The 25,378-nt window shown below is 40.4% G+C and overlaps 1 protein-coding gene across 7 annotated transcripts in view; it reads right to left on the reverse strand.

Annotated features, from left to right (window-relative positions):
- The window catches only part of LOC143934056 (myosin-10-like), a 297,595-nt gene that overhangs the window by 15,586 nt on the left and 256,631 nt on the right, over positions 1 to 25,378 (reverse strand). For all 7 annotated transcript variants that reach the window (XM_077457325.1, XM_077457329.1, XM_077457326.1 and 4 more), the window contains 16 exons: positions 24,312 to 24,435; positions 22,081 to 22,252; positions 21,749 to 21,961; positions 21,017 to 21,161; positions 19,189 to 19,395; positions 16,220 to 16,324; positions 15,538 to 15,690; positions 14,890 to 15,138; positions 13,982 to 14,194; positions 13,663 to 13,875; positions 11,584 to 11,745; positions 10,360 to 10,488; positions 9,486 to 9,574; positions 7,380 to 7,503; positions 3,377 to 3,585; positions 902 to 1,010 (listed from right to left, as the gene is read on the reverse strand). In XM_077457325.1, the coding sequence (XP_077313451.1) occupies positions 902 to 1,010; positions 3,377 to 3,585; positions 7,380 to 7,503; positions 9,486 to 9,574; positions 10,360 to 10,488; positions 11,584 to 11,745; positions 13,663 to 13,875; positions 13,982 to 14,194; positions 14,890 to 15,138; positions 15,538 to 15,690; positions 16,220 to 16,324; positions 19,189 to 19,395; positions 21,017 to 21,161; positions 21,749 to 21,961; positions 22,081 to 22,252; positions 24,312 to 24,435 (2,616 nt within the window). The remainder of the gene's footprint in view (positions 1 to 901; positions 1,011 to 3,376; positions 3,586 to 7,379; positions 7,504 to 9,485; positions 9,575 to 10,359; positions 10,489 to 11,583; positions 11,746 to 13,662; positions 13,876 to 13,981; positions 14,195 to 14,889; positions 15,139 to 15,537; positions 15,691 to 16,219; positions 16,325 to 19,188; positions 19,396 to 21,016; positions 21,162 to 21,748; positions 21,962 to 22,080; positions 22,253 to 24,311; positions 24,436 to 25,378) is intronic.

A 25,378-nucleotide genomic window follows, 5' to 3' on the forward strand; every position in this document is an offset into this window, starting at 1 on the left:
TGGAACACTTATTTTTTAATTATATTCTTTTGGACCTCAAAAGGCAAGAGTGCCAAGCTGCAACTTCAAGGCCTGCATACCTGCCTTGATCTTTAGGAAAGCTTGCTACGCTCTAAATGTTTATTATATATCACAGAATATGCAAAAAAGAGGAACACTCTACTGTCCAATATGGATAGGAACATTCTCAACAACTATGTCAGTTTGATCTTGCAATCACAGTTCCCAGGTAGAAGAGAAATAAGACATATTATCGTACAATCTATTCATATATTTTTTCACAGTGAAAATGCAGTAGGGAAGGGTCACAGTTCCTCTAATGTTCTAGTGTCATCAATGTCTGAAAAATATATCCTTACTTCCTATGCGATTATGGGGGGGGGGCTGAGGGTTTTTATTTGCAGCCTTATCTGCTGCCTGTGTCCCTGCTGGAAATATTATCCTCACTTCCTGTGTTGTCACCAGAATAGAAAGTGACAAAGGCAGCAATGAAATCCTAAGTTTCAACCCTTTCCCACACCACCTATGGCTCATAAAAAGAGCATGAAAAGAAGTGAAGTACATTTTTTATTCATCATTAAAGAAGTTCTCCACTCAAAGCTATTATTTGTTTTTATGCAGACCTTAACATTTTTAGCACTGCTGTTTTTCTACAAGAGCACAGCGAAGCTTCAGGATGATGACTTTGCTGGTAATATAGCTACTTGTGCCAAGCATGTGTCACACCCACTGAATATAATATGCTTGCAGAACATGGCACTGACACAGGAGCCAGCCATCATCCTTCATTGCACTGTAGATCATAATGATGTCATTATCACTGAACTCACTTTACCATACTGTTAAGCCCCTCCAGTCAAAACTCAACCAACAGTCCTAGAGAGAACTATGGAAAACGTACCTGCTCTTTAAACTGGTCAGCATTTCTTCTCTCTTCCTCTACTTGTACAAGCACCTCCTTCAGCCTCTTCTCAGCACGTCGAACCAGCTTGTTGGCCACCACTCGCTCCCTGGTAGGAAGGACAGGTAAAAAGTCACAGATTACAAAAACAAGGGCTCCCAATGCAATCCTCCTTCTAGGAAATTCTCCTACCATGGAAACATCGCAAACAGTACAAGAGTGTTGTGTACATCAGGCTGTCATTGTACTATCAGTGTCTCACTGATCCCAAACCCTTACAAGCTAAGACAGGGGGAATAACTTTAGAAGTATGATCAGTGCAAGTGCTTGGATCAAGGTTTGCATTCTGTTGTTGCTGTTCTGTATTACTATTTTTTAATAACTTAAAATGGAAATATGTTGTGCTCAACTCGTGCTTGGCAAATTAACCTTCGCACCTAAGGGTAAAACACATCTTAATGTCCAAGCCCAATTTTGCAGCTTTGACATGTGTCAGTAAAACTGTACATATCATCACAACTACTTTGTGCATCCAGGTGGACTGTACCTTGTTTTTTTCAGGACAAATTGGGCTTTCATTTGGTGGGAAATAGTAATGGACATCTTCTGATTTTTATTTTTTTTATTATTATTAAAGGAAAACTGTCCAAAAATAGTAAATAAAAAATAGTTTCTTTTGCACTTAGCTGCATATTTCTTGCTGCTACCATAACCTACCAACAAAGAGCAACCTAAAGTCAATCATACTGCTTCTGACGATCGCAGCAATAGCACATATGTGTATGTTATTTGTTGTTTGTACCTGTAGTATGGCCCAGAAACAATAGTGCACATTTTTCTTTTTCTTTTTCTACTACCTAAAACACACTGGCACTAACACCAATTTAAAAACAAAACCCTGTCTAAAAAAATACTGACCCTGATCTTGACCCAAACACTAACCCTGGCACTTGAACTAACCCTGGAACTTGAACTAAGCCTGTTCCTTTAAAGAATGTTATACAGCACAGTGCTTGTGCCGTGTCATTTGGCCTAGTATAACACCTGAAATATTTGGCTGATCCTGCCAGTTTCTACCTTCCCCTCTCTGCACTGATCCCCATGTATCAGGGTTGCTGAGCCCTGACACCGGAGTCAGCGTACATGTCTCCGTCATCTGCAGCCTGCTCCACTGTGTCTCTGTGTCTTCCTCTGTCCTCTCCCCCCTCCCCTCTCTGAGTCTCAGCTCCCTGACCCTCCCCACCTGCTCTAAAAAACTGATTATATTTTCTATAGTTCCCTCTGATATATCACAGTAAGCTCCGCAGTGCATGTCATTTATAAAAATATGCGGTATAATAGCTTACTTCAGAGCACTGTTTGGCGCTCATGTGACTGCCCGCTGGTCTCCTCCCCTCCTCTCCTCTTCTTGACTGACGTCAGCAGGAGTTTCCCAGCAACTCCCCCTGCAGCCATCTCATCGGGAGAGGAGACCAGCATGCAGTCAGCTGAGCGTTTTGAAGTAATCCATTATACAGCATATTTTTATAAATGACATGCACTGGGGAGCTTACTGTGATATATAAGAGTTAACTATAGAAAAAAAAATTGTACTTTAACAAACACTTTAAGAAAAAAAAAAATACTCAAGGGTGACTAAAGCAAGAGGTTTCATGTGGCTCTTATTGCTTTTGGTTCACATATCTCTACCAAAGGCTTATTTTATATGCAAAAAAAAAAGGTTACGTGCCTCTGTCATCCTGCTGCTATCCTCTCTCCCAACCCATCAGCTCCTGTGTGTGTGAGCCGATCTCTTCTCTTACCCTCCCCTCCTACCGCTATTAGTAGCTGGCAGAAAAGTTCAAGTAAGATTACTGCCAGGCCCTCTATTCCATCAAGCCAGACTACACTGTATACATGCATGTATAAAATTATGCCTCCAAATACCTTATTTCAATTTGTTTCTGGCCAGTCACATGACCTCCAAATGCTCTCCTCTCCGATCTAAGGGCTACAGTGGGAGGGGCTGAGTGGACAGCACAGTGGTCACATGACCGCCTTGGCTGATGTCAGAAGCCCTTTGATTGGGGGAAGAGAGCGGCCGGAGGTCACGTGACTGACCAGAAACAAACTATTTTATCCAAACATGTAGACAGTGTAGTATAGCTTGATAGAACAGAGGGGCTGGCAGTAATCTTTCTTTGCGTTTACAATCACATTAACAAGCAGAGTAATGCTCATCATTGGGTTCTATGCTGGAATATCCCTGTGCATGGTACAAGGATGTGCTCTAACTTATAACACCCAGAGATTCAGCAGTCTAGTTTCAGTTTCAAGCTATTAATCAATGAATTTGATGGGTTCTAAAGTTTCCCTTTACATTCTTTTTTACATTAATTAAAGACAATTGAACAAGGACTCAGAATCAGTGACTGCATATCAACATTTTCGGATGTTGCCCTTTCTGAACACTTTCTGAATACTGTCTACACTCACTTTGATTCCTGTTCCATTTGTTCTTCCAGCTGAGCAATCTTGGCCTCCAGGGAAGCAATGGTAATCTTGTATTTTGACCTTACGGTGGAATCCATCTCATTTAATTTCACTTTAAGCTCCTTGTTCTGTCTTTCCATTTGCTGCCTGGCATTTTCAGCCTTCTGGGAGAAGCTCCTTTCTGCAGCCAGTTCTGTAGTGATTGTCTCCACCTGTTGGAAGCATCAGATAGCATTACGGCCACTAAAAAGAATTCTTTAGACGCCCTCTGTCGTGGGCTTAAATAAATAACAATAGAAAACCTCTACTTTAACAGCACGTAATGTGCCGTACTGAATTAGGAATAAACTGCATTACATTTTTAATCATCTATTAACATGGGATTAAGCTTATGTTAAAATAAAAACCACTTTTGTAAGACAGTGAAATCATTATGTTGCAAATTAGGTTGCATTATGTTGCAAATTTAAAAAAAGGTTAATCTTATCATATTAAGCGGACTAAAATCACCCGTGCAGCTTAGCACTTAGGGCTCATTCACACTTCTACACTGACAACCATAAAACAAACCACAGAGGAACTGAATCCCAAAAACTTACAAAATTCTCATTATTATTCATACAGTCTGACTAAAAGCTTAAATAGAACATAGCTGCTGTCATGTATACCTTTCCTTGGTAATGTCAGCTGAAAAAATCTTCTACATTTTACATTGTCATATCAGTTTTACCTTTTTGTATAATTTTAGAGCCATATCATTTATGTCCTGCTAAAAGCATATCAAATGAGGTTATCATATGTAGAGTGATATGTTTCAATCATCAAAGAGGGAAGTGTTTCAGGTATTCCCCTGTGATTTTACAGTATGCAACTACATGTCAGAATGAGAAACAGATGTAGAGATATAAGCAGCTGAAGTTACGTACAAATCATAGTCATTCCTAAATAATGAGCTTGAGCCGTCCGTAGGTTTGAATCTTGGCCGGTTCAGCAGGAACTAGCAAAGTTTCGAACTATGTATGGGAAGGCTAAACATACCCAAGTTGATCAATGAACTTGGGTACAATCAGCCTGACAGATTTATTGATATCAGCTATTATAGCCACAAGCAATACTCACTTTTCCAAGTAAGGGACGGCTTCAATCGATCCCGCCCCACACTGGGAGAACACAATGGCTGTGCAGAAGGGATTCCCATGTAAACACTGTGGTTGACAGAGAGATATTCCCTCCGTTTATGGCCGGCCTTAGCCCTGCCCTGTCCCACCACCTCACGCGTTTGCTTAATTAGGCTGCCCATGACATTAAAAGACCAATAAGGTGGCTCAGGAATTGAAAGGGTGTGGGACTGATTTGGATTGTGTCAGCAGCCACATGCACCACACTCCAAACTGAACCTAGTCGCGCCAGAGACACAGAGGTTCACATCACTCGCATCCCATGTACCGATTTGCAGCGATTCGTACCATACCCAACGATTCGTTATTTATATGATTGTTCTGACCGATTCAAATCGCGTCAGCAGCTACATGCATCACACTCCTAACCGAACCTAGTCGCATTGGTGGCACAGCGGTTCACATCACGAGTATTCAACACTCACTCCCTATCACTCCCTATCATGAATCTATGATTCGTTACATATGCCATTTTTCACAGTTCGTTCCTACACCTACTATTTAATCCATCCTTTTCTTTTCACCTATCAGTAGGTTACCTTTATTGCAATCCTTGTAAGAATACACATCAGCAATCGCTGCAAAACTCGTATATTAGCATATACCCATTGCATTTGCTACAAACTGGCCTGTACACTCCTTGCAATCGCTGCAAATACTCGCATCTCAGCAGTTACCCATTCACTACGCCACAAACATGCTTCTCAGCCTAAAACTCCTTGCAAACGCTGCAAGCACGCATCTCAACATAACTTCTTGCAAATCGCTGCAAGCACACTCAGTGGCACTCACACAGCCACCCTTCATTTTAGTGGCATGGCCACTCGTCTCCAGTCGCATTCATACGAGCCACTCATTATTTTCCTCTGTCTTTCTCCCTCAGGTCAGCCGAGTTCAAGTGCCATCCTGTAGCAATTTGGACGTTATTTCCCAGATTAAAAAAATAATAAAAAATGCAATCATTGCATCTTCACCAGGGCCAGTCGCACACAAAGGGCACAAAAGGGGGAATTGAAAAAATAAAAAAATAAATAAAAATAAAATCTCTTGCAATACATATGTCACACCTACTACAGGTATTTCTGGTCGACCAAGTTCGATCCTAACCAGGACTTCACTACTAGAGTGTCAGTCAGGTGCGTAGTTTAAGGGTCTCTCCATCACATCACTCTGCAGCACCCGTGTACTTTAACGTTACTTCACATACATCATTGGACATACTCTTCGGGCGTAAGGTTCTGTCACATGTCTATACATGACACTGTATTTTCAAAGGACACCCTTCACCTCGTAGACAAGGTCACTTAACAGTAGGCTTGCTAGCAGTGCAAGTGTTGGCAGGCCAACATTCCTACGTAGGCCGTACCAGACTTCATCTTCTCGCCCCAGTACACCCTGGGGTTCTGGTCTTTAGGTTTGTGCTCGCCACAAACAGGCACCTGAGCTATCAGTTGTTCGGCCAATCACCTCCTGGCCCACCTCGGTCACCTCGCACTCTTCTGATTTTTCAAAATTTTCACTCTACATAGTTCTGCCACAACAGAAACTGGGAACTATTCTGTCGCCACTTTGCTGGTCTTCGTTACCCACTCTGTGCAATTTTCCAATCTTCCGCCCACACAGCAAATTGGTGCTCAGAGGCAGCCACAAGTCGCCCCGTCAATTTCCCTTCCACCTCTGGCTTCAACCAGGGCCCGTAAGGCCCATCACAACAGAAACAGGTAGACAAGTTGGACAGAACAGTCTTTTCAGTGGGGGGCGCGTTGATATGCAACAACTTCAACCAAGGCGGGTGTTCCTTCTGCCTACCGCACGTCTGTACTTCATGCCACAATGCTCACTCAAATTCCAATTGTCGTCTGAAGCAGTTTAACAAATCCTGGCTAAGCCGGTTGGATGTACTGTGGCTGAACTTCTACCTCCCTGCACACCCCACCCCTTCACTGGCAGTATTCCTGCTACACAGCTTCACGGCAGGATTCCACACCGGCTTCATCACCTTACCTCTCTCCACTCACAAATGCAAGAACCTACAGTCAGTGGCCATCGATGCTCAGGCCACAGACACCCTCTTACAGACTGAGTTAGATAAAGGGTTCATCATCGGCCCCTTCTCACAGTCACCTTTCCAGTTTTGGAGAGCCAGCCCTATTGGGCTTGTCAAGGGCAAGTTCACAAATAAAATCTGCTTAATTTACGACTTGTCTGCGCCTCATTTCTCACATATCCCTAGTTTGAACTCCCTGAGCCCTTCCAAGGAATTTTCTCTCAAGTATACGTCAGTCAACATGGCCATCCAGGCCATCATTAAAATAGGCACTGGCACCTGGCTATCCAAAGTGGATATCGCAGATGCCGTGAAGCACATCCCTTTGTTCTGCAGATGAATGAAACATAGTAAAAAAAAAGTAACAATGTTACTTTGCATCTATATCTCACATCTGAACAGTGTTTACAAACAATGCCTGAAGGTCCATTTTTTTTTTAAAGGCAGCTTCTGGAATAGCTGCTGTATATAAAGCAGTTTTCTTTAAGTTCTTTAACCCATTCCCTCAAATGTAAAACCTTGTGTTGCTTCCAATATTTTTAACTTTACTGAACTTTATTCGTTTTGCTATTATGAAGAAATAAAAAAAAACTATTTAATTTTTTCAGTTCAATTTATTATTTTTAGTGTCCATCTTTTATCTATTCTAGCTTAAATAGGACTGCAGCAATAATATTATGGATTACATGCTTCCAGACACAATCAATACCAAATACAGGTATTGTATGTTGGTGCTTGTGGTTCAAATGTCATGTGTACTGATACAGTAATGTATTTTTACCTGCAAGGTGTATTTCCTATATCTGTCATTAAGCAGCTCCATATTACTCTGCTCTTCATCAAGCTCCTCCTCCAGCTGAGCAATTCTTGCCTCCAGGGCCCGTTTTTCATCCAGGAGAGCAGACCTACAGTGATAAAACCACAGTGCCCAAATTACTTTACATAAAACTGCTTGTCACCGTATCTCTCATATAAGTAATATTCATTGCAATATTGTAAATTTAGCATTACTTTTTAAAACCTTCACAAATTTCTCACTTGATTCTTCCAAAATTATCTGGTCAAAGTTATACTATTGAACTTTAAATCGGGCTTAGCACAACATTGTAAGGTCAGCTTATTTAGTTTGGCTGCCCTCCCCAATCTCAAAGTGGCACAAAAAACAAAAACAAAAAAACACCTATGGGAGAAAAAAAATGAATAGGCTTACCTTTACCTTTAACCGGCTTCTGTCTGTGGTGCTAGGCAAGAGTGACATCATCTTCCTTAAGGCGAGATCATGAGTACTGCCAAGTAGTCTACATCTTACGACAAATTGCTACTGCACTGTGCTGTACTGTCATCTTGTAAGATTTGAATTACGGTACTCAGCATTTTCTATATAGGGTCTAGGGTGTGGTGGTAGATCGTGAACCAAAGGATCTTGAGAAGCTGAAGGGGTCTTTGGCAAAGGGCTTGATTTACTAAAACAGGAGAGTGTAGCTCTGCATAGAAACCAATCAGCTTCCAGGGTTTTTGTCAAAGCTTATTTGAACAAGCTAAAGTTAGAAGCGATTGCCAACCATGCACAGCTGCCCCAGATGTTGCACTCTCCAGTTTTAGTAAATCAAGCCCATAGTGTCCACCGAAAACGAGAGGGAGGCAGGAGAGACCTTATAGCATAGTAGGTTCATTCAGAAACAAGGAAAGAATGCTTCCAAGCTAGAAGGGAGAAGGGTCAAATGGGACTTACAACTGTATGTGGAGAAAGCCTGTCTCCATGTATGGTCAGTGTGGACACTTTCTATGCCTCCTAGGTGCTCTGTGGGGTTCTCAGGGGGGTGAACGAATTGGTAAGAGGAGTCAGTGTAAAAAAGCCCATTGGTAGTTTGATTGGCAGAGGCACCAAAAATGGTTATTCAAAGGATAGGTATGAGTTGTCTACTTTAATAAAACATTCCATGACTTTATTTATTCAGTGAATTAAACTAATGGGATGTTTTACTAAAGCAGACGACTTATGCCCATCCTTGAATAACCATTTTGGGCACCTCTACCATTCAAACTACCGATGGGATTTTTCCGCCGACTCCCCAAGAATTCCCTAGGATCTCATTAAAAGGATGATGGTATCACCCCTGATACTATGAAAGCCAGAAGAAAGTTAAGTATATCAACCAACTCTACCAAACCTCCCCCAAGGGCAAGGGACAAAGTAATAAGAAATCTCCTGAGTTTTCTTAATAACTTTACTGCAGAAATGCTTGTTGCCACTGAAAAAACATGTGGAATCTCCCTTGGCAGTATTATACAACATCAAACTTTTAAAGTGGTTCTAAAGGCTCAAGGTTGTTTACTTTCATGCATTCTAAGGTAAAAAACATTCTCTATGCAGCTCCCCAGTGACCCCTAATACTTACCTGAGTCGGATCTTCCTCCAGCGCTGTGCACCAGAGCCTTGGCTCTCCAGGGACTCTCCCTCCTCATTGGCTCCCACTGCTGTCAATCACAGCCAGTGAGCAATTGACGAGAAACCAGACTGGAATGAATGGACAAGCAGAGCAGTAAGCTCGGGAGTATGCCTGTTCGGGTGCCCAGATAGCAAGCTGCTTGTTCTCGGGGCACTCGGCAGGGGGGAGGGGTCATGAGCGCCAGCAGGGAACCCGAGAAGAGGATGATTGGAAAACCACTGCACAGAGCAGGGAAGTATAACATGTTTATTATTTTATTGTAAAAAAAAATCCAAAGCTTTAATATCCCTTTAATTTAGATGCATAGTTCAATGACTATGTGCAAAGCACAGTAGCCCATAGCAACCAGTTATCAGCTTATAGCAGACAGTTGATAAAGATGGAAACTGATTACCTTTCATGGTTTATATATTATATTTGGAAAATCAGATACGTACTTGCCACTAACACCATTCGCCAGCTCATCAGCCAGATCGTCTCTTTCTTGCTGAGCTTGTCTTTTTGCTCTTTCTGCAGCTGCCAATTCCTGTAATGATGCAAGTGATTTTAACTTCAGTTTGGAACATTAAGCATATTCATACAAAGTTTCTATAGTCCTAATAAGATAATGAATGGGGCAAGTAGAACCACTATTGTATGCATTAAGCACACACACGTTCCTTTAAACCTGTGCCACCCACCATATCTGCATAAAAGTCCCTGATGCTCCATAGTGTTCACTCTTTGACAGCCACCAGCTGCACAAAGTGTTCGCTGTCACTGACAGCCCATGTACCCACTGGCACCATGGTGTCAGTGGGGACCACGGGCTGTTCACTAAGGTTCCTGATCATGTGTTCAATATGTCAACTATAACATGGCTTCACTGGTTTCAATGAAAAAATGAAAGCTTTTAGGATGCAAAAAACTGCCACTTTCAGGCTGCGGTGTTCACCTGCAGTGTCATAGGTTTAATGCTGAAATTAGATTATAGTATTAAAAAAAATATCAAAATAAATGTAAAACATAATTTAAAAAATTGAACTTTTACGTTTGTATGCAGTTATCAGCCTAAAAAAATCGTTTTTCTTTAAACAGTGTAAAAATAAAAACTTTATGTGCCCTTAAAATAATGTGCAACACTTAGTCATAAAATTATTGTCAAGTTACCTGACGCATGCCGATACTGCTAAATGTAACCTGGGCTTCTAGGCTTCACTAACCTTTGGGCACAATGGGGTTAATCTAACAAACATGCTATTTTCTATGCATGATATAGGCCAAGCAATCCTAACTGTAAAAGATGCTGTCCTACCCCTGGCCATGACAAACCTCTTGTAGCTGCAGGAGTTCGGTTTCTAAATTCTTTAGTTTCTTCTCATTTTCTCTAGACTGGATGAACATTTCCTCTCGAGATGTGCGAGTCTCTTCCACTTCCCGCCAAACTTCTTTCAGTTGAAACTGTAACACAAATTATTCTCCATTAGAAATGTGATTTCAAATATTTAATTAGTACAACAATCCAAGTCTAAAAATGGTGGCTCAAATCCATACAATACGCTTTAATACTAATACTCTACTAAAGAGTTCAATCCGGTTTCTAATATAGACCTGTGAACTGTCACTGGTTTCTGAGTCCAAGCAGGTTTTATCCAGTGTTGAACCCTGATGAAGGGGAAGTGGTGTTGCCCCAGAAATGTGGGCCGTTTTTATAAAAAAAATTGTATCAACAATTAAATCATCTTCTTTTATCCAATTTTGGTCTACTGCTCCTTTCTGTATTCCTATAGTATAAATCAATAGGATCACTAATATTTCTGTTGAACGTTTTCTTACTTTTGTTAAATATCCATTAATGTACTTCTTTTTAGTTAGACAATGTATGAATAAAAGTCCAGAGCCAAGCCATGGCTGACATGAAAAAAAGAGCACAGATGGCATTTCTGGGTAATTATAAAATAATAATAAAGTAAATTAGGGACTTTTCTTCCTGGCTTGTAAATTATTGTCAGCAGGACAGTGAGGGTAAAGGTCTACATCGATGGGTTTTATTCACTTCAAGTAGGTTTTGCATTCCCATCCAAGTCAAAGAGAATACAAAACCTACTTGAAGCAGGCCAAATGAAGGTAAGAAGGAGGTCAACTGCGGGTACAAATGAACTTGTTAATGAATTGTGAATGATTTGAGAATTGTATCAAACTGATGCCATTGACTCAAGTCGAAAGTCAGTCAGCAAAGGCCCTAAATCTCTTGGAGCCCCAGATTATAGTAAAAACTGGACAGGGGTTCTACCCTTCCCACTCTATCTGAAAGTAAAGAAAAAAAAATGTTTAGGCTAGACACTTAAAGCCTAATAAGCTAGTGGGGTGTCAGATGGCAAAATTTGTGCGCCATGGTTGGAGATGCTTCGAAGTACAATACACCAAGACATTGTTGCTACAAAGCATACAAACCTGTACTATATCTTCTCTATGGTCAGAGCCAAACCGATCAGATGAGCAACCTTTTAACAGTTTTACGAAACCATCAACCAAATTAAAGTTTATCAGTATTACCTGTAGTTTTTTCAGTTGTTTAACTGCCTCTTCCCGGCCTTTGTTAGCTCCATCAATTTGATTTTCCATTTCCTGAAGGTCCATTTCCATTTTTTTCTTGCCAGCAAGAATTTGGACTTTCTGCTTTCGTTCTTCATCCAGTTCCAACTCCAGATCACGCACCTAAAATAGAATTAGAGCCTGAATTAATTACACTTTACATGATGTGATATAAATAGTGAGCATGACATTATTCTGGACTTCAATAAATAATATACTATTCTGCAAAAAGAAAGCACGTCTTTGTTCTGGGATCCCTAAAGATGGATGTTGACAATACATTACATTACTACAAATTCATATTTCTAAAGCTTCTTTAGCATTCCAACGCCTGTCTTGATCAAATAATCCTGGTGCTTTATTTACAGGTATGTGGCAACAAAGTTCAGTTCAGCCAACAGAAACTACCATAAATTTTGTTCATCAGGGTAATCTGCTGAGGTTTTAAAGAGGAAGTAAACCCTGATGAGTTTACTTCCTCTTTGATTCCCTGCAAAGGTAAAGCATAATGGACTACTATGCATCGCATAGTAGTCCATTACGTGTCACTTACCTGACACAGGAGCCAGCGAAGTCACCGCTGTCCCCTGTAGTCCGAAGCATCCATCTTCTCGGTGGGTCTAGCTGCTCCGCCGCTGTCATTCGGTGAAGCCGCGATGATGTCACTCCTGCGCATGCGCACGGGAGCCGCCACTCGCGGCATATTACCGTTGACTGCGGTGCACTCAGTGCACCTGCGCGCCGCTGTCTACGGTGCATGCGCCGTAGACAGCGGTGCCCGTCTTTCAGCAAATATCTCCTAAACCGTGTAGGTTTAGGAGATATTTCTTGGACCTACAGGTAAGCCTTAATCTAGGCTTACCTGTAGGTCAAAGTTGGTTGAAAGGGTTTACAACCACTTTAAAGGAGTCCCTACAAATCATAACCATCACCTGATCCTTGGTATGTTAGCAAGACTGGATGATGGTCAAGACCTGTGTATCCCTAATGGACTCCAGCAGCCAGGAACACACATACAGTGGTTATTGTTACCTAAAATTACAAATGAACTAACTACAACCAAAACATTTCTGTTTTGGATAAAGTAGGGAAAGACTAGAATCTCTGTCATGTTTTTATTGCTGCATGTATCTGTTTGGAAGAGCTATTTTCACTAACTATTCCAATATTGGGTGCAGAGGGAAAACAAATGATATGAAATCTCTCAAACAGGCACAGAGACAGCAGCAAACTTTTTATTAGTAAAGTGGGGAGAGTTAGATTCTTTGTGTGTTTGTTATTGCTGAATGTACGGTCCTGTCCCAGTAAGCGCTGACTCCTTTATTTTTTGCCCTGTTGTAGGCATAAAAAAATAAAATAACATAAAATATGCCCAAGGTAGTTACAGATAGCAAAGACCCGCCTAAGGAGAATCATTTCTTCTGCATTGCTTAAAGTGGTTTTAAAGGCAAAAATATTTTTTACTTCAATGCGTTCTCTGCATTAATGTAAAAAAATACCTTTTAATAGTAGCCCCCCCCCCCCCCCCCAAACTCTCACCTGAGTCCATTCTCGATCTAGTGCTGTCCTGTCTGCAGTCGCTCTTCTCCCATCTCTCACAGGCTTGGCTGTGAGCAGAGAGCAGGGGGCAGGGCCAAGCCACACTATGTATGTCTATGGACACACAGTCCGGCCCGGAAGCAAATAGCCAATAGTTTGCTATGGTTGCAGACAGAGAAGAGGAGAAGCTGACAGCACTAGCGGAGGACACCAAAAGAAGAGGTAAAGGGGTGCTCTGTGCAATATCCTTGCATAGAGCAGGTAAATATAACATCTTCTTTCATTTTAGGTAATAAAAAAAACTTTAATATCCCTTTAGACCTTACAGAGAACTTATACTGCTTTAAGAAGTCTAGTGCCCCACACCTTGACAGAGGTTCTCTCTCTGTTTTGGCTGCACTTAGACTTTAAGTACTATTTGTTACAGAACTCAAATATTAAGTAACTAAGTTAACATAGAGCCATAATAATGATTACTACTTTTAGAGGTTTTCAAATTACCTGCTTGATCAGAAGTTTCTTCTTTTCATCATTGGAGTCATCGCGGTTTTGGATATCTCTGTCAAACTGAGCTTTCATTGCTTGCATGTTGACCTCCAGACGGAGTTTTCCATCTTCAATGGCTTGCAGCTCATCCTCTAGTTCTTCTATTTGAGTCTTCATGTCCTGGACTTGTTGCTCTAAAGCTCGCTTGGCCCGTTCCAATTCATGGACCTACAAGAGTACATGCAAAGTGTTAAAAACTACATTCATGCTACCAAGCACATATTTCTTAATTGCAATTAATAAATACTTTAGACGATTAATAAATAATTTTTACATTTTTGCCAACGTCATCCTTGGAGCTGACAATGTCATTCATCTCTGCCCGTAGCAACTTGTTTTGTCTGTCCAGTTCATCTTTTAGATCAAGGGCTTCTTCTAAGGCTCGACTCAGAGACAAGACCTTTGTTTCCTTTTCACGAGCCTCTGCCTCTGTCCTATCTCGCTCATCAGCATAGCGTGCTGATATGTTCTTCTCTTCTGCTAGCATCTAGAGGAAAAATGTATCAATAGTGTTAAAAAATGTATTAGCCAACTACTATCCCAGTGATGTGATTTACATGCTCTAAATTATTTCACTGTCTTATAAATGTTTCTCTAAGATTTAGAGAAAGGGAAAGGATTATTTCTTCATGGTTTGCAGAGCAGCTATACATAAAATTAAAGTTGCCCAATTTAGAACTTGTGTAGATCTTTTCCCCCCATGTTACCTCTGTAAATGTAAAAGCATTTTTCAAATAAACAATTGTATATAGAAAAAGGGAACTTGTGTAGATGAGTGAATGCAGTGTGCTTTCGGGTGCATTCAGCTTGTATTTGAGATCAGTTTTAGATACTTTAATTGATTACTGCACAAGTACAGGTTTGTTGCATCTGGGTATTGTTGGAGCTTGTCCATTTTCTTGCTTCCCCCACATGTATATTGGTCCATCACAATGACAGACATCCATACTGGCCAATAGAAATGTGAAGGAGGTGTAAGGAGGCATTCAAATACTGTCAAAACAAGGAAGTGGCAGTACATTGCTGGTATAGAATTAACCCAGCCTAGGAGCATGCAGAAAGCAATTTAAGTGGCTGCAGGTATGTGCAGGTACCTACACTTTATCTGCTAGCAGCTTTATGTTTTATGTGTATTGTCATTTATTACATGTCAGTTTTTATTATTACATTATTTGCAATTACCTGATCAAATTTCTTCTGTTTCTTTTCCAGGTTTGAAACAATTTGCCGTTGATGATCCAAATCAACCATGAGGTCATCCAGCTCTTGCTGCAAGCGGTTTTTAGTCTTTTCCAGCTTGTCATTGAGTTGGTGCTTCTCATCGAAACGTTGGTGCATAAGCTCTAACTCCTTTGCCAGTTTCTTCTTGGCGTCTTCCAGACCCTCCACAGCACCTCCATGATCCTCCATCTTCTTCTTTGACTCAACAAGCTGAGGGTAAATCATAATACGTTTTATGGGACAAATGGCTGGCTATTCCAACAGCTTTGCAGTATGCATCTTTAATAGAAATTATTATTTGTAAATTCACATTGTAATTAATATTACTAAACCAATCCATTGCATATCTGTAAAAATGTAAAATCCATGCCCACCAAATGTTACATGGCACTATAGTCAACATTAGGTTGGTAGACCGTGATCAAATACACAAAAGATGTGGTAAATATCGCTAATCACATTTTCTGGCTTTGTATCTGTGTGTGACTATTCAGAACTATATTTTTTTTAATGTAACCTCAAATATTAGCCAGATAAAGTTAAAATGGCCATTTGTTTCATTCTAAGATTCCAAGGACATATATCTGTGGCTGCTGATTTGATTTATACCTGTTGCTGGAGAACCTGAATCTGACGACTGAGCTGAGCCTTTGCAGATTCCTCTTCCTCTAAATTCTCCAATAGGTTATTTTTCTCCTCTTCCAACTGTTTTACCCTGGAGCTGAAATTTAGCTTCTGTCGGGTTTCCTCTTGTAGCAACTCCTGCAAAGTTATTTAAAATAAACAGAATAATTTAAGAAATAATAAAACATTGTGTGTAAAGCCTCATTCACGCAGGTGTTCTTACATCAATTCCCATGCAAGGGCCTTGTTTGCCTGCATGGGATGCACAGATGCTCCATGTCTCCATGTGCAGGCAGTTCCATTCATATCAACTGGGGGACAGCGGCTGCACAGGCAGAGTAGGTGCTCCCAATTTGACATCTGCATGCATGGTGGTGCGTGTCCCCGAATGCAGACAGTGCGAGTTTTGAGGGCCTTGCATCCACCTCCACAGAGATGTCAAATTATGAGCAGTGGCTGTATCCGGGCAGCCAATGTGTCCTAATTGGCATGAATGGGACTGCCAGCATGCAGATGCACAGAACACGAAATTTAATTTTGTGCGGGCAAAAATGGTCTTCCCACAGGCATATGCTTAAGTAACCCATGTCAACTAGGCCTAATACAGTAAATAAAAAAAACATAATGGTAAAGAAAACAATAAAGATAAAAAGAAAGAGTAACATACCTGGGCATCTTGCAGCTGTGACTGCACTGCTGTTAGGTCCTTGGTTAGTTTAATAGATCTGCTTTCTGTTGATCCCAGTGTACCAGATACACCATCTAGTTCAGCCTGTGGAAAGGGACATAACACACTGAGCTTCACTATTCAGCATGGTGAATATAAAACAAATGCATTCATACACATGCACTGCCTAACACTTTAACAGTGATTACTCAAACTGAAAATTTGTAACTGTAATGTAAACTTATTAAAGGGACAGGCATTCTAATGTAAACATATTAAAGGGACAGGCATTCCCTCTAAGATGCTGGAGATCCCCGAATTTACAGCCACACAGCTAACTCAGTACCCTAAATCCAACAATTGTGGAGTGTGTCAAGGCAAATGTTGACTGTCCATGATGATGACAGACTTTCTGGGACAAACAGAATCTGCCTTAAAATATTCTATGGTGGTTGGATTCAGGTAAATAGGTTACCCGTGTGGCTATAAATGTTGGGGTATGTTTCTGGCATTTATAAGAACTGTAGAAGATATATTTTACATTACAGAACTAGTCCAGCTGAATGTGACAATACAAAGTTGTTAGCACAGAGAAGAATACAAATATATTTGGAAAATAAAATGTTGAAGTGATTTAGTATTACTTATATTGTTACCAGGATGAGTATTTAGTGGGGGAGCTTGTTCAAACATTCTGGCACAATCCCCAAAATAAAGTCAATGTGGAAAAAGAGGTATTTTACAATAAGTCAATATAGTAAAAACATATAAATATATTTATATGTTTTTGTTATATTGACTTATTGTTTCTGGGCACTCTAAAATCCCCATCTCCCATAGTCTCCTCTTTTGGAGAGGCATGGGAAATACCTCTTTTTCTATTTTGATACCATGGTGTTTGACTTCAAAGCTTATGTGCTTCCATTATCAATGGCTGACTTGATACTTCTGGCTTGCGCACATATTACTTGTTTCACAAGAAATGAAAGCTTGCCAAATTACACTGAAGATATGGTAAAACTTTAAATCAAACTATTGCCCTAGAACTCACTTATCTGTTCCCTAATGTTCCCGCAACCAGACTAAATAAAACTGAGACTAATATGTAATCTTAGAGGTTTTTTTCTTTTCCGAGTTTGCTTCTGCATACCAAGAACAGTGTCAGATGACTGTGCCAAAAAGGGACAGTCATGTGATACATTGACAACCTGGCCTCACTTCTTTGTGCTATGTGAGTGGCGAGATGGTGACATCCAATGAGGGAATAGCTGGCTATCTAGAGTTTATGCTAGATTGTAATGCTCAGAGTTAGGAAATCTGAAAAAAAAAGGGACATTTGGAAGAATCCGCCAGAGAAAAGGAAAAGAGGAAAAATTGGAGAGCCCTTTAATGTAGTATTTTTATGACATAATGTGCAAAAACACAATGTATGATGGAAATATTGGTGTGACCTACATCTGTCAAGGTTGCGAGTGACCTTTGGGTAAAAGTAGCCACATCCTAGTAACAGCACTCGTGGAGATTAAAGTCTCTACACAGAGAAAGATGAAGGTCGTTCTTAGTGATCAGATTAGGCCCAATCCCGTTCTGCTCAGAAATGATCAAGTTGGGAAAGGCTTCTGTAAGCCTTGGCGAAGGAAAGGCTCATTTTAAGAATGCCATTATATATTTAACATTCAAATAATTCAATGAAATAAAGCATCCAAAAGCACTGGGATTTTGACATGAGTTCATACAAAGACATAACATTCGGAGAGCTCAGGTTAGGCTGCTCGTAACAGACAGGGCTACCCTCTTGTGGGCACCGAACATAGTCCAAAAAAGAGCATGCATCAATGGAAGGAGTGCTCACCAAATGATAAAAGAATCCAAATTAGTTTATTAGTTTATACATCAAAGAAAGCCAATGCACTTTAGGAGCCAGAAAACACTCCCCCTGTATCAGGCTTCAGTTAAAATATGGAATGAATGGACTCAAAATAGAGCTTTCCTGTGTGAATCTATGTAGGGAAGCTAAAATGCTGGATAAGGAGAGTTAGACTCTATTCACACTTGTACGACTCCAAAGTTGCACTGACTTTGGAGTGCAACTTTGGTGCACCTTTGAATGGGTGCAACTTAGATACGACTTTGGCTTTGACCAGTGATAATGGACAACTATTGCATTACTGTTGCATTGCAAAACATTCAGACACAAATTTTACTTTTGAGGGTTAACATTTAAGTCTATAGCCCTCACGTTGCATGAAAGTCGGACCAAAGTAGTGCATGAACTAATATGAAGTCATTGCAATTTTAAGTCACACATAAATGAATGGTTATCATTGGAAAACATGGGGAATGACTTGTCATGCAACGCTGATTCTCCAAAGTTGCATGACAAGTCGCACAAGTGGGAAAGGAGCCTTAGGCTCCTTTCCCACTTGTACGACTTGAAAGTCTCGTGATTTTGCAGTGACTTGAAGCAAGGCCTGTGTAATCTTGAGGTCTATGGACCTCAAGTTGCATCAAAGTCAGACCAAAGTAGTGCAGGGACTACTCTGAAGTTACTGCAACTTGAAAAAGCACAGGTATGAATGGTACTCATTGAAAAAAATGGGGTACGACTTGTCATGTGACTTTGCAGTGACTTTGCAGTCCCAAGTCGCAGGACAAGTTGCACAAGTGTGAAAGGGGCCTTACTAGCCATCAGCATCTGCATGAGCAATCAAGATAATTAAATAAAAAAAAAATCAAATAATAGCTGTACAAGAGGAAGTGTGGACAGACCACCATGTTACTATATGAAGGAACCCCTCAGGGGTCTATTTCAGTATGAAGTGAAGAACCTCTCTAAGGCTTAATAGGGATATAAATACTGTACATAAAGATTCATGTAATATCACAAACAATAAAAGATTAACCAATTTGAAAGTGTATTCATACCCTTAGAATTAGTAGGTCACATTGTATATACAAGTCATATTTACCTGTACTCTATGCAGCTTTTCTGCCAGTTCAGCCTTGATCTTCTCACTGTCAGACACTCGGATCTGAAGATCAGACACCTGTGCTTCTAATTTTTTCCTCTTCTGTTCAGAATCCTGTTTCACTGCATGAAGATTCTTGACTTCTTTTACCAGGTCAGAATTCTCACTCTCTAGGGTCTGCTTTACCTTCTCTAGGTTCACCTTGAACTGCAAAAAAACACAACATACAAACGGTAACATATCTGGTGACTAACTGTATTAATAATACCATTTGACAAGTATACATTTACTGGTTCATATTAAGCCATGTTGGCCTTTTACACAAAAAATAAAACAAATCAATATGTTTTAATATGTTTCTCTCGCTATTATCTTGCTGTTATCTTGGTCCCTCCAACCCATAATTTAAGATTGTATACTCTTACAATGAGCATCAACAGCAGATAGCATGATTATAAAATATGGAGACATGGTTATCCATGGTTTTGTTTTACATGTTAGATACTCACCCTACAGGACCAGCAGAAAGATTCAGTACCACTTGAAGTAAATGGTAGGGGGATGGAGCTCAGGTTACCTACTAGAACCTAGGGGTATTTAACTGTGTTCTCATTCTAGGTATAGTAAATCAAAATCTGAAGGAAATTATATCACCTATTTGTCTAAAAAACATGATCATATTAAGGTTAAAATTGTGGCCGCAAAGATGCAAATGAATAAATGTATGTTAATTTCACAAAGACTATGCAGTAGAGGAATATTATGGTTCTCACACATATTCCCAATCTCTGCCCCCCTTTTTCCTCGTTTCTTTCCCTTTTTCATATGCCCCTTGCCCCCCCCCCCTTTTTTTGGGGGGGGGGGGATTGTGGACATATTTGAGTAAGTCCTTGCTTTTGCTCTTGGCTCTAGCTAGAGGTGCCCCTGTGCTTGCCTTTGGGTAATAGTCAGTATGAACTTGTCCATATGCAGACCTCCACATGTGAATGCTGTGATTAATGTTATGCCATAATTATACACTGGTAACGAAGATGAACAAAATGTTGGTTGTACATATAATTCCATTTGTACTCAAATTCGTTTTTTTTTTTTTGCCACAGCATACTTGTGTCTCCTCCCCATCCTGAAGAAGTGGGTCACAACCCATGAAATGCACCAAGACAAAAATACAGCAGCTCCTTCTATGATATCCCACCAATATTAAAACAAGTTTAAATTTAAGGTTAAATGTACACAGTATTTTAAATGTATAGATTAATAGTGCGTCTTAATAGACATACTCAACTATGAATGGTGGGATACTAGACGGATTTTGCGCTGTAAGGAAGCTACATATACTGCTGTGCAGAATTACTTACAGGTGTAATATTTTAAGTGTAACGTGTCTATACCACAAATGCTATGATTCTTTTATGTATCCTTTTTTGTATGAATAAGTTGTATAGTAAAGCGCCATTAAGCACCATTTAAACTCCATTATTCTAAAAACACTTATGTATATTCAGTATAGGACACGGTGTTCATGTATGTACAGTATATCCAGTCCCACATAAATAGGATATTAGATTTAACAAATAAAATTATAAGGCTAGATTGACATAGGTGGCTGTGCCCAACTATGCCCTTGCCACCCCCAAAATTGTTACATTTGCACAGAGCCTTTTGGCTTGGTACCTTGAAAAATTGGCCTATTGTGTGCCCAGCAGGACTCAAAACCGTCCACAAAGCATGAATCATTTGTAAAATGGTAATAGAATGTTTCTCTACTATATGATCAAAAATCAGACAACTGTAGTTAAAAACTGTTATTTCAAGTTTGCACACATACCCTGCGTGATTGTTCCAGTTGTTCTGAGAGATCTTCCAATGCCTGTGTGTGTCGCTGTCTTATTTCCAAAATCTGAGACTCATGGACTTTGGTCTCGTCTTCAATTGCCTTTTTAAGATCTGTTACTTCTAGTTCACGTTTTGCCCTAAACAAACCACAAAGGTTGAAAATCAACATGCTTCCAACAAAGGCTCCAGTCACAATGGGTACATAAACATCTGATTTATTTTTCTGGGCACCCAGTACTTGGTCCTTCCATTGGCCACCTCTGACATTTCAAAAGTTATATCTACAAGCCTACAAGAGCACTGCAGCCCCCCCTCCACTAGCAATAAAAATAAAGGGACAAAAATTGATGTTTTAGCTATTGCCTGGAGTTCTTATTTTTAAAGAACACATGTAATTAGCACTGAGTACAATACTGTGAAGGCGGAGGCTAGAGAGTTCTACTTTTTTCTGGATTCATTGGTGAATGAAGCTCTGCATTAAAAATTCATCCTCCTAGTGTACACTTCCTTGCCATTTACCTGTAACTGGTAGTCCCAAGAGGTTAGGTTGTGTTGTATTTCAGGTTTTAATACTGCACAAACACAGAGATTTTAATAATATCACAGGGCAATTGCCAGGATCAAACACTAAGCTCAAAGCATGATGATGATGCTGTATTTAAACCCCCAAAAAATCTATAAGTTTGTATAGATATTATGATCAGAGAATTGTGCTAATGCTCACCTAAGTTCTTGCTGTGCAGCTGTAGAATCTAATGTGTCTTCAAGCTCAGACTTCAGTGCCTCCAGCTCTTCCCCAAGGTCCCGGCGTTGTTTCTCTGCCTTTGCTCTTGCAGCCTTTTCAGACTCTAAGTCTTCTTGTAATTCCGAGAGTTGAGACTGTATTTCCCGAAGCTGTTTCAGCAGATTGTTCTTCTGTGCTGCTTCCTCTTCAACTCTAATATTAAACAAAATTGAAATACATATTATGTACACCCAAGGGATGAGCCACCAAGGGCTTACTGCCATTCATAGGCTACATGGCCACTTCTACAACATCCGCCTTCCCAAATATACCTAGCAAGAGCCGCCTGGAGCTCTTCTTCCTTCCGCGCCAGTTGCTGTTTCAGCTCCTCAATCTGTTGCTGAAGCTCTAGAATCTGATCTGATAAGTCTGATGTTTCCCCATCAAGTTTCCTTTTTAATTTCTCCATCTCTTGTCTGCCTTTTTCTTCCTTCTTGAGACGATCTAAAAGGTTATGAAAATTACATCATAATTGTTTTTTTATAACTGTTTAAGTAATGATATTTTGCTGTTAAAAAAATCAAATGCTCCCTATAGCAGTGCTTCCAGTAAGGCTGGCCATAGATGGTTAGAAATTCAGTCAGTGAGCAGGAACCGGCCGAGATTTAAACCATTTATGGGCAGGCTGAATGTACCAAACTAATAGATCAATCAACTTGGGTACAACCAGCCTGCCGGATTCACTTGTGATTATCGCTAGTGGCTGCTATAGCCATTAATAATAATCACTGACTTCTCTCACTGACTTTTCCTGCAATCTGTGGTTACAGAAAATAAATTTGCACCGTCTATGGCTTGCTTAACTCACTGAGAGCTTCATATGCTCTCGTGCTGATAACGTTCAGGGGGCTGAAACCATTTTGTTTACACCTGAGTGTTCAGAGTTGACAAAGGATGTATGATGGTTAAAAAAAGTTCCCATATTCGTACTTAAAGCGGGAGTCTGACGTTTTTTTTTTTTTTTTTAAAGCCAGCAGCTACAAATACTGCAGCTGCTGACTTTTAAAATAATGACACTTACCCGCAGAGCGCGCCCGCGATGTCGGCACCCAAAGCCGATCTCTCGATTGTCTCTCGGGTGCTGCCGCCGCCATCTTGGGTATGGGAATCAGGAAGTGGAGCCTTTTGGCTTCATTTCCCGGTTCCCTACTGCGCATGCGTGAGTCGCGCATGCGCAATAAGGATGGTCCCCGCTGTCTCTGGGATCCGTGTGTTTCCCAGCAGGCAGCGGGGGACCTTTGGAAAGGGGCGTAGATTCTGCGGAAAGGGGCATACCTTCTGCAGAATCTATGCCAGAAGTGGGTGCAGATACCTGTACTGTACAGGTACCTGCACCCCCCTCCCCCCTGAAAGGTGCCAATTGTGGCGCCGGAGGGGGTGAGGGTTCCAATGAGCGGAAGGTCCACTTTAGGGTGGACCTCCGCTTTAATACTTTAATACAAAAGAGGGCTGATCCTAGAAGAGCTACAGATGATCAATTAATGTTGGGTTTAGAGTGGGTGACAACCAATGTTCGCCAAATATGGAATTTCTAGACCATCATTGAAGAAAACATTTAAGAGGTAAGAAAAGCTTTGTAATAGACAATAAAGGATATGATCTACTGCAAAATAAGGAATAGCTACTCTTACATGATTAATTAAAGGATAAGTTCACTTTTGGGAACATGTTCCACCTATTTTTAGGATGGAATGTGTTCTTGCTCCTGCAGGCTCTCCCTGATCCCCCTTCCAATTGTGACAGTGGGCTGGGGATCTTCTCGCCACTCCCGCTGTCACAATTTGAAAACAAATCTCTGCCCACATGGCCGCTTCATTCATTAACAGAGTTCTGTGAATAAATGAACTACAAGTACTGACATCCCTTGTGGCTGACGGCTTGCCGTCCTTAATGAACTACCCACTGTGCTGCTGAGCACACAAGGTAGCTCAATAATGCTTCCTCATTTAGTAACTGCCTGCCGGTATTGGTGGTACCGGCAGAAAGCTACACAGACAGTCTGCAGGAGCCTGAGATTGCATCTGTGATCTGCCTATCACAGGTAAAATGCTTTGCAGGCTCCTTAAAGAATAAATGCACATTTTCTTTACCTACAAAAAGATTTTATACTTTTTTTTTTTTTTAGAAAGGTGAACTTTTCCTCAATAATTTAAACACTCCACGGGTCCTAACAGCTATTCTTGGTGTTTGAGAGATCATATAGAAATGCATTCATAGTTATCACTCTAACAGAAAATCTCTTAGAGCAACGTGCTCACTATACATTATAGTACCAGGCATCCTTCTTCGTTCTAAGCACTCAAACAGAGCAGAATGGAAGTTTGGAAACAATGAGCATGTACAGCTATGTTGGGCAGAAGTTAAATGTGAAATATCTAACTGAAATGTTTAAACTCTCTTCATAAAATTAAATTTTCCAGAAAATGAATAATAAAGAAATATTAAACAGCATGGATCCAGCTGGCTTTTAGAAAGTACACATAGAGTAATATTGCTTTCCTACCTTCCATATCTGCAATGACAGCCTCATATTTGTTGCGAAGTTTGCTCAGACTCTTTACTTTCTCCTCTTCTTCAGCCATATTACTGGTAAAATCAGCAATACGATCTTCTAACAACTTTCTCTCCTGTAACATTTACAATCGTGAAGGTGTGATTTGCATGACATGCTGCGTTCCACAAATAAGTAGCCATGTCCTGTTTACATTTATTTTATGACATTGGCTAGGGCAAGACTTTAGACCTGATGCCCTAGCAAATGCATTATTTGTATCTAAGTATGCAATAGCACAGATTTACTACTCATTTCACCTTTCATTAAAATACAAGAATGCCTAAAACATTATGGAATTTACTGCATGTTCTAAAAGACAACCATTTACATCTATGTATGTCAAACCTGTAAAAATAAATAGGATTTCATCATTGCTTTAAAAAAAAAATATTGTAACCATCTTGATATGTATCTTCCCAATACATTTCAAATGCATCTTCCCAATACTTACACCTTTACTCAACGCTGCAGGCAGCCTCTAGTAATGTTAAAATGATTCTAAGGGCAGGTAATTTTTTTTATCCAAATGCATTCCCTGCAAATGTCCCAGTAGTAGTGTTACCACCTCACCTCTCTATATACTTAACTGCGAAACTATCCTGATCCGGCGCTGTGCCTGCAACAGTGCTGGCTTCTCTCTTCCCAGGACACAGAGGCAGCCGAAAGTGCCACAGGCTCCTGCTACTGTCAATCAAATTATGTGAGGAGGAATCATGGGGTGGGGCTGGGCTGTGCATGCCTATGGATGCACACAGCCCAGCTGGGGAGCAAATGGCTTGCTATGAGGGCACACATAGAAGTGGAGGAGCTTGGAGAACTGTCAGGAGACCCCAGTAGAGTAGGTTTGGGGCTGTTCAATACCACAGCATGGAGAAAGTAAACAATGTTATTTTAATTTAAAAAAAATAACATTTACAACCGCTTTAAGTACAATTTATTGTACATAGTTACATAGTTAGTAAGGTTGAATAAAGACACCAGTCCATCCAGTTCCACCTGAGTGAGTGTCTACAACT

Source organism: Lithobates pipiens, unplaced genomic scaffold (genome assembly GCF_037356315.1).
Source record: "Lithobates pipiens isolate NorthernLeopardFrog02 unplaced genomic scaffold, aLitPip1_a1.2 Scaffold_27, whole genome shotgun sequence".
Classification (NCBI taxonomy): domain Eukaryota; kingdom Metazoa; phylum Chordata; class Amphibia; order Anura; family Ranidae; genus Lithobates; species Lithobates pipiens.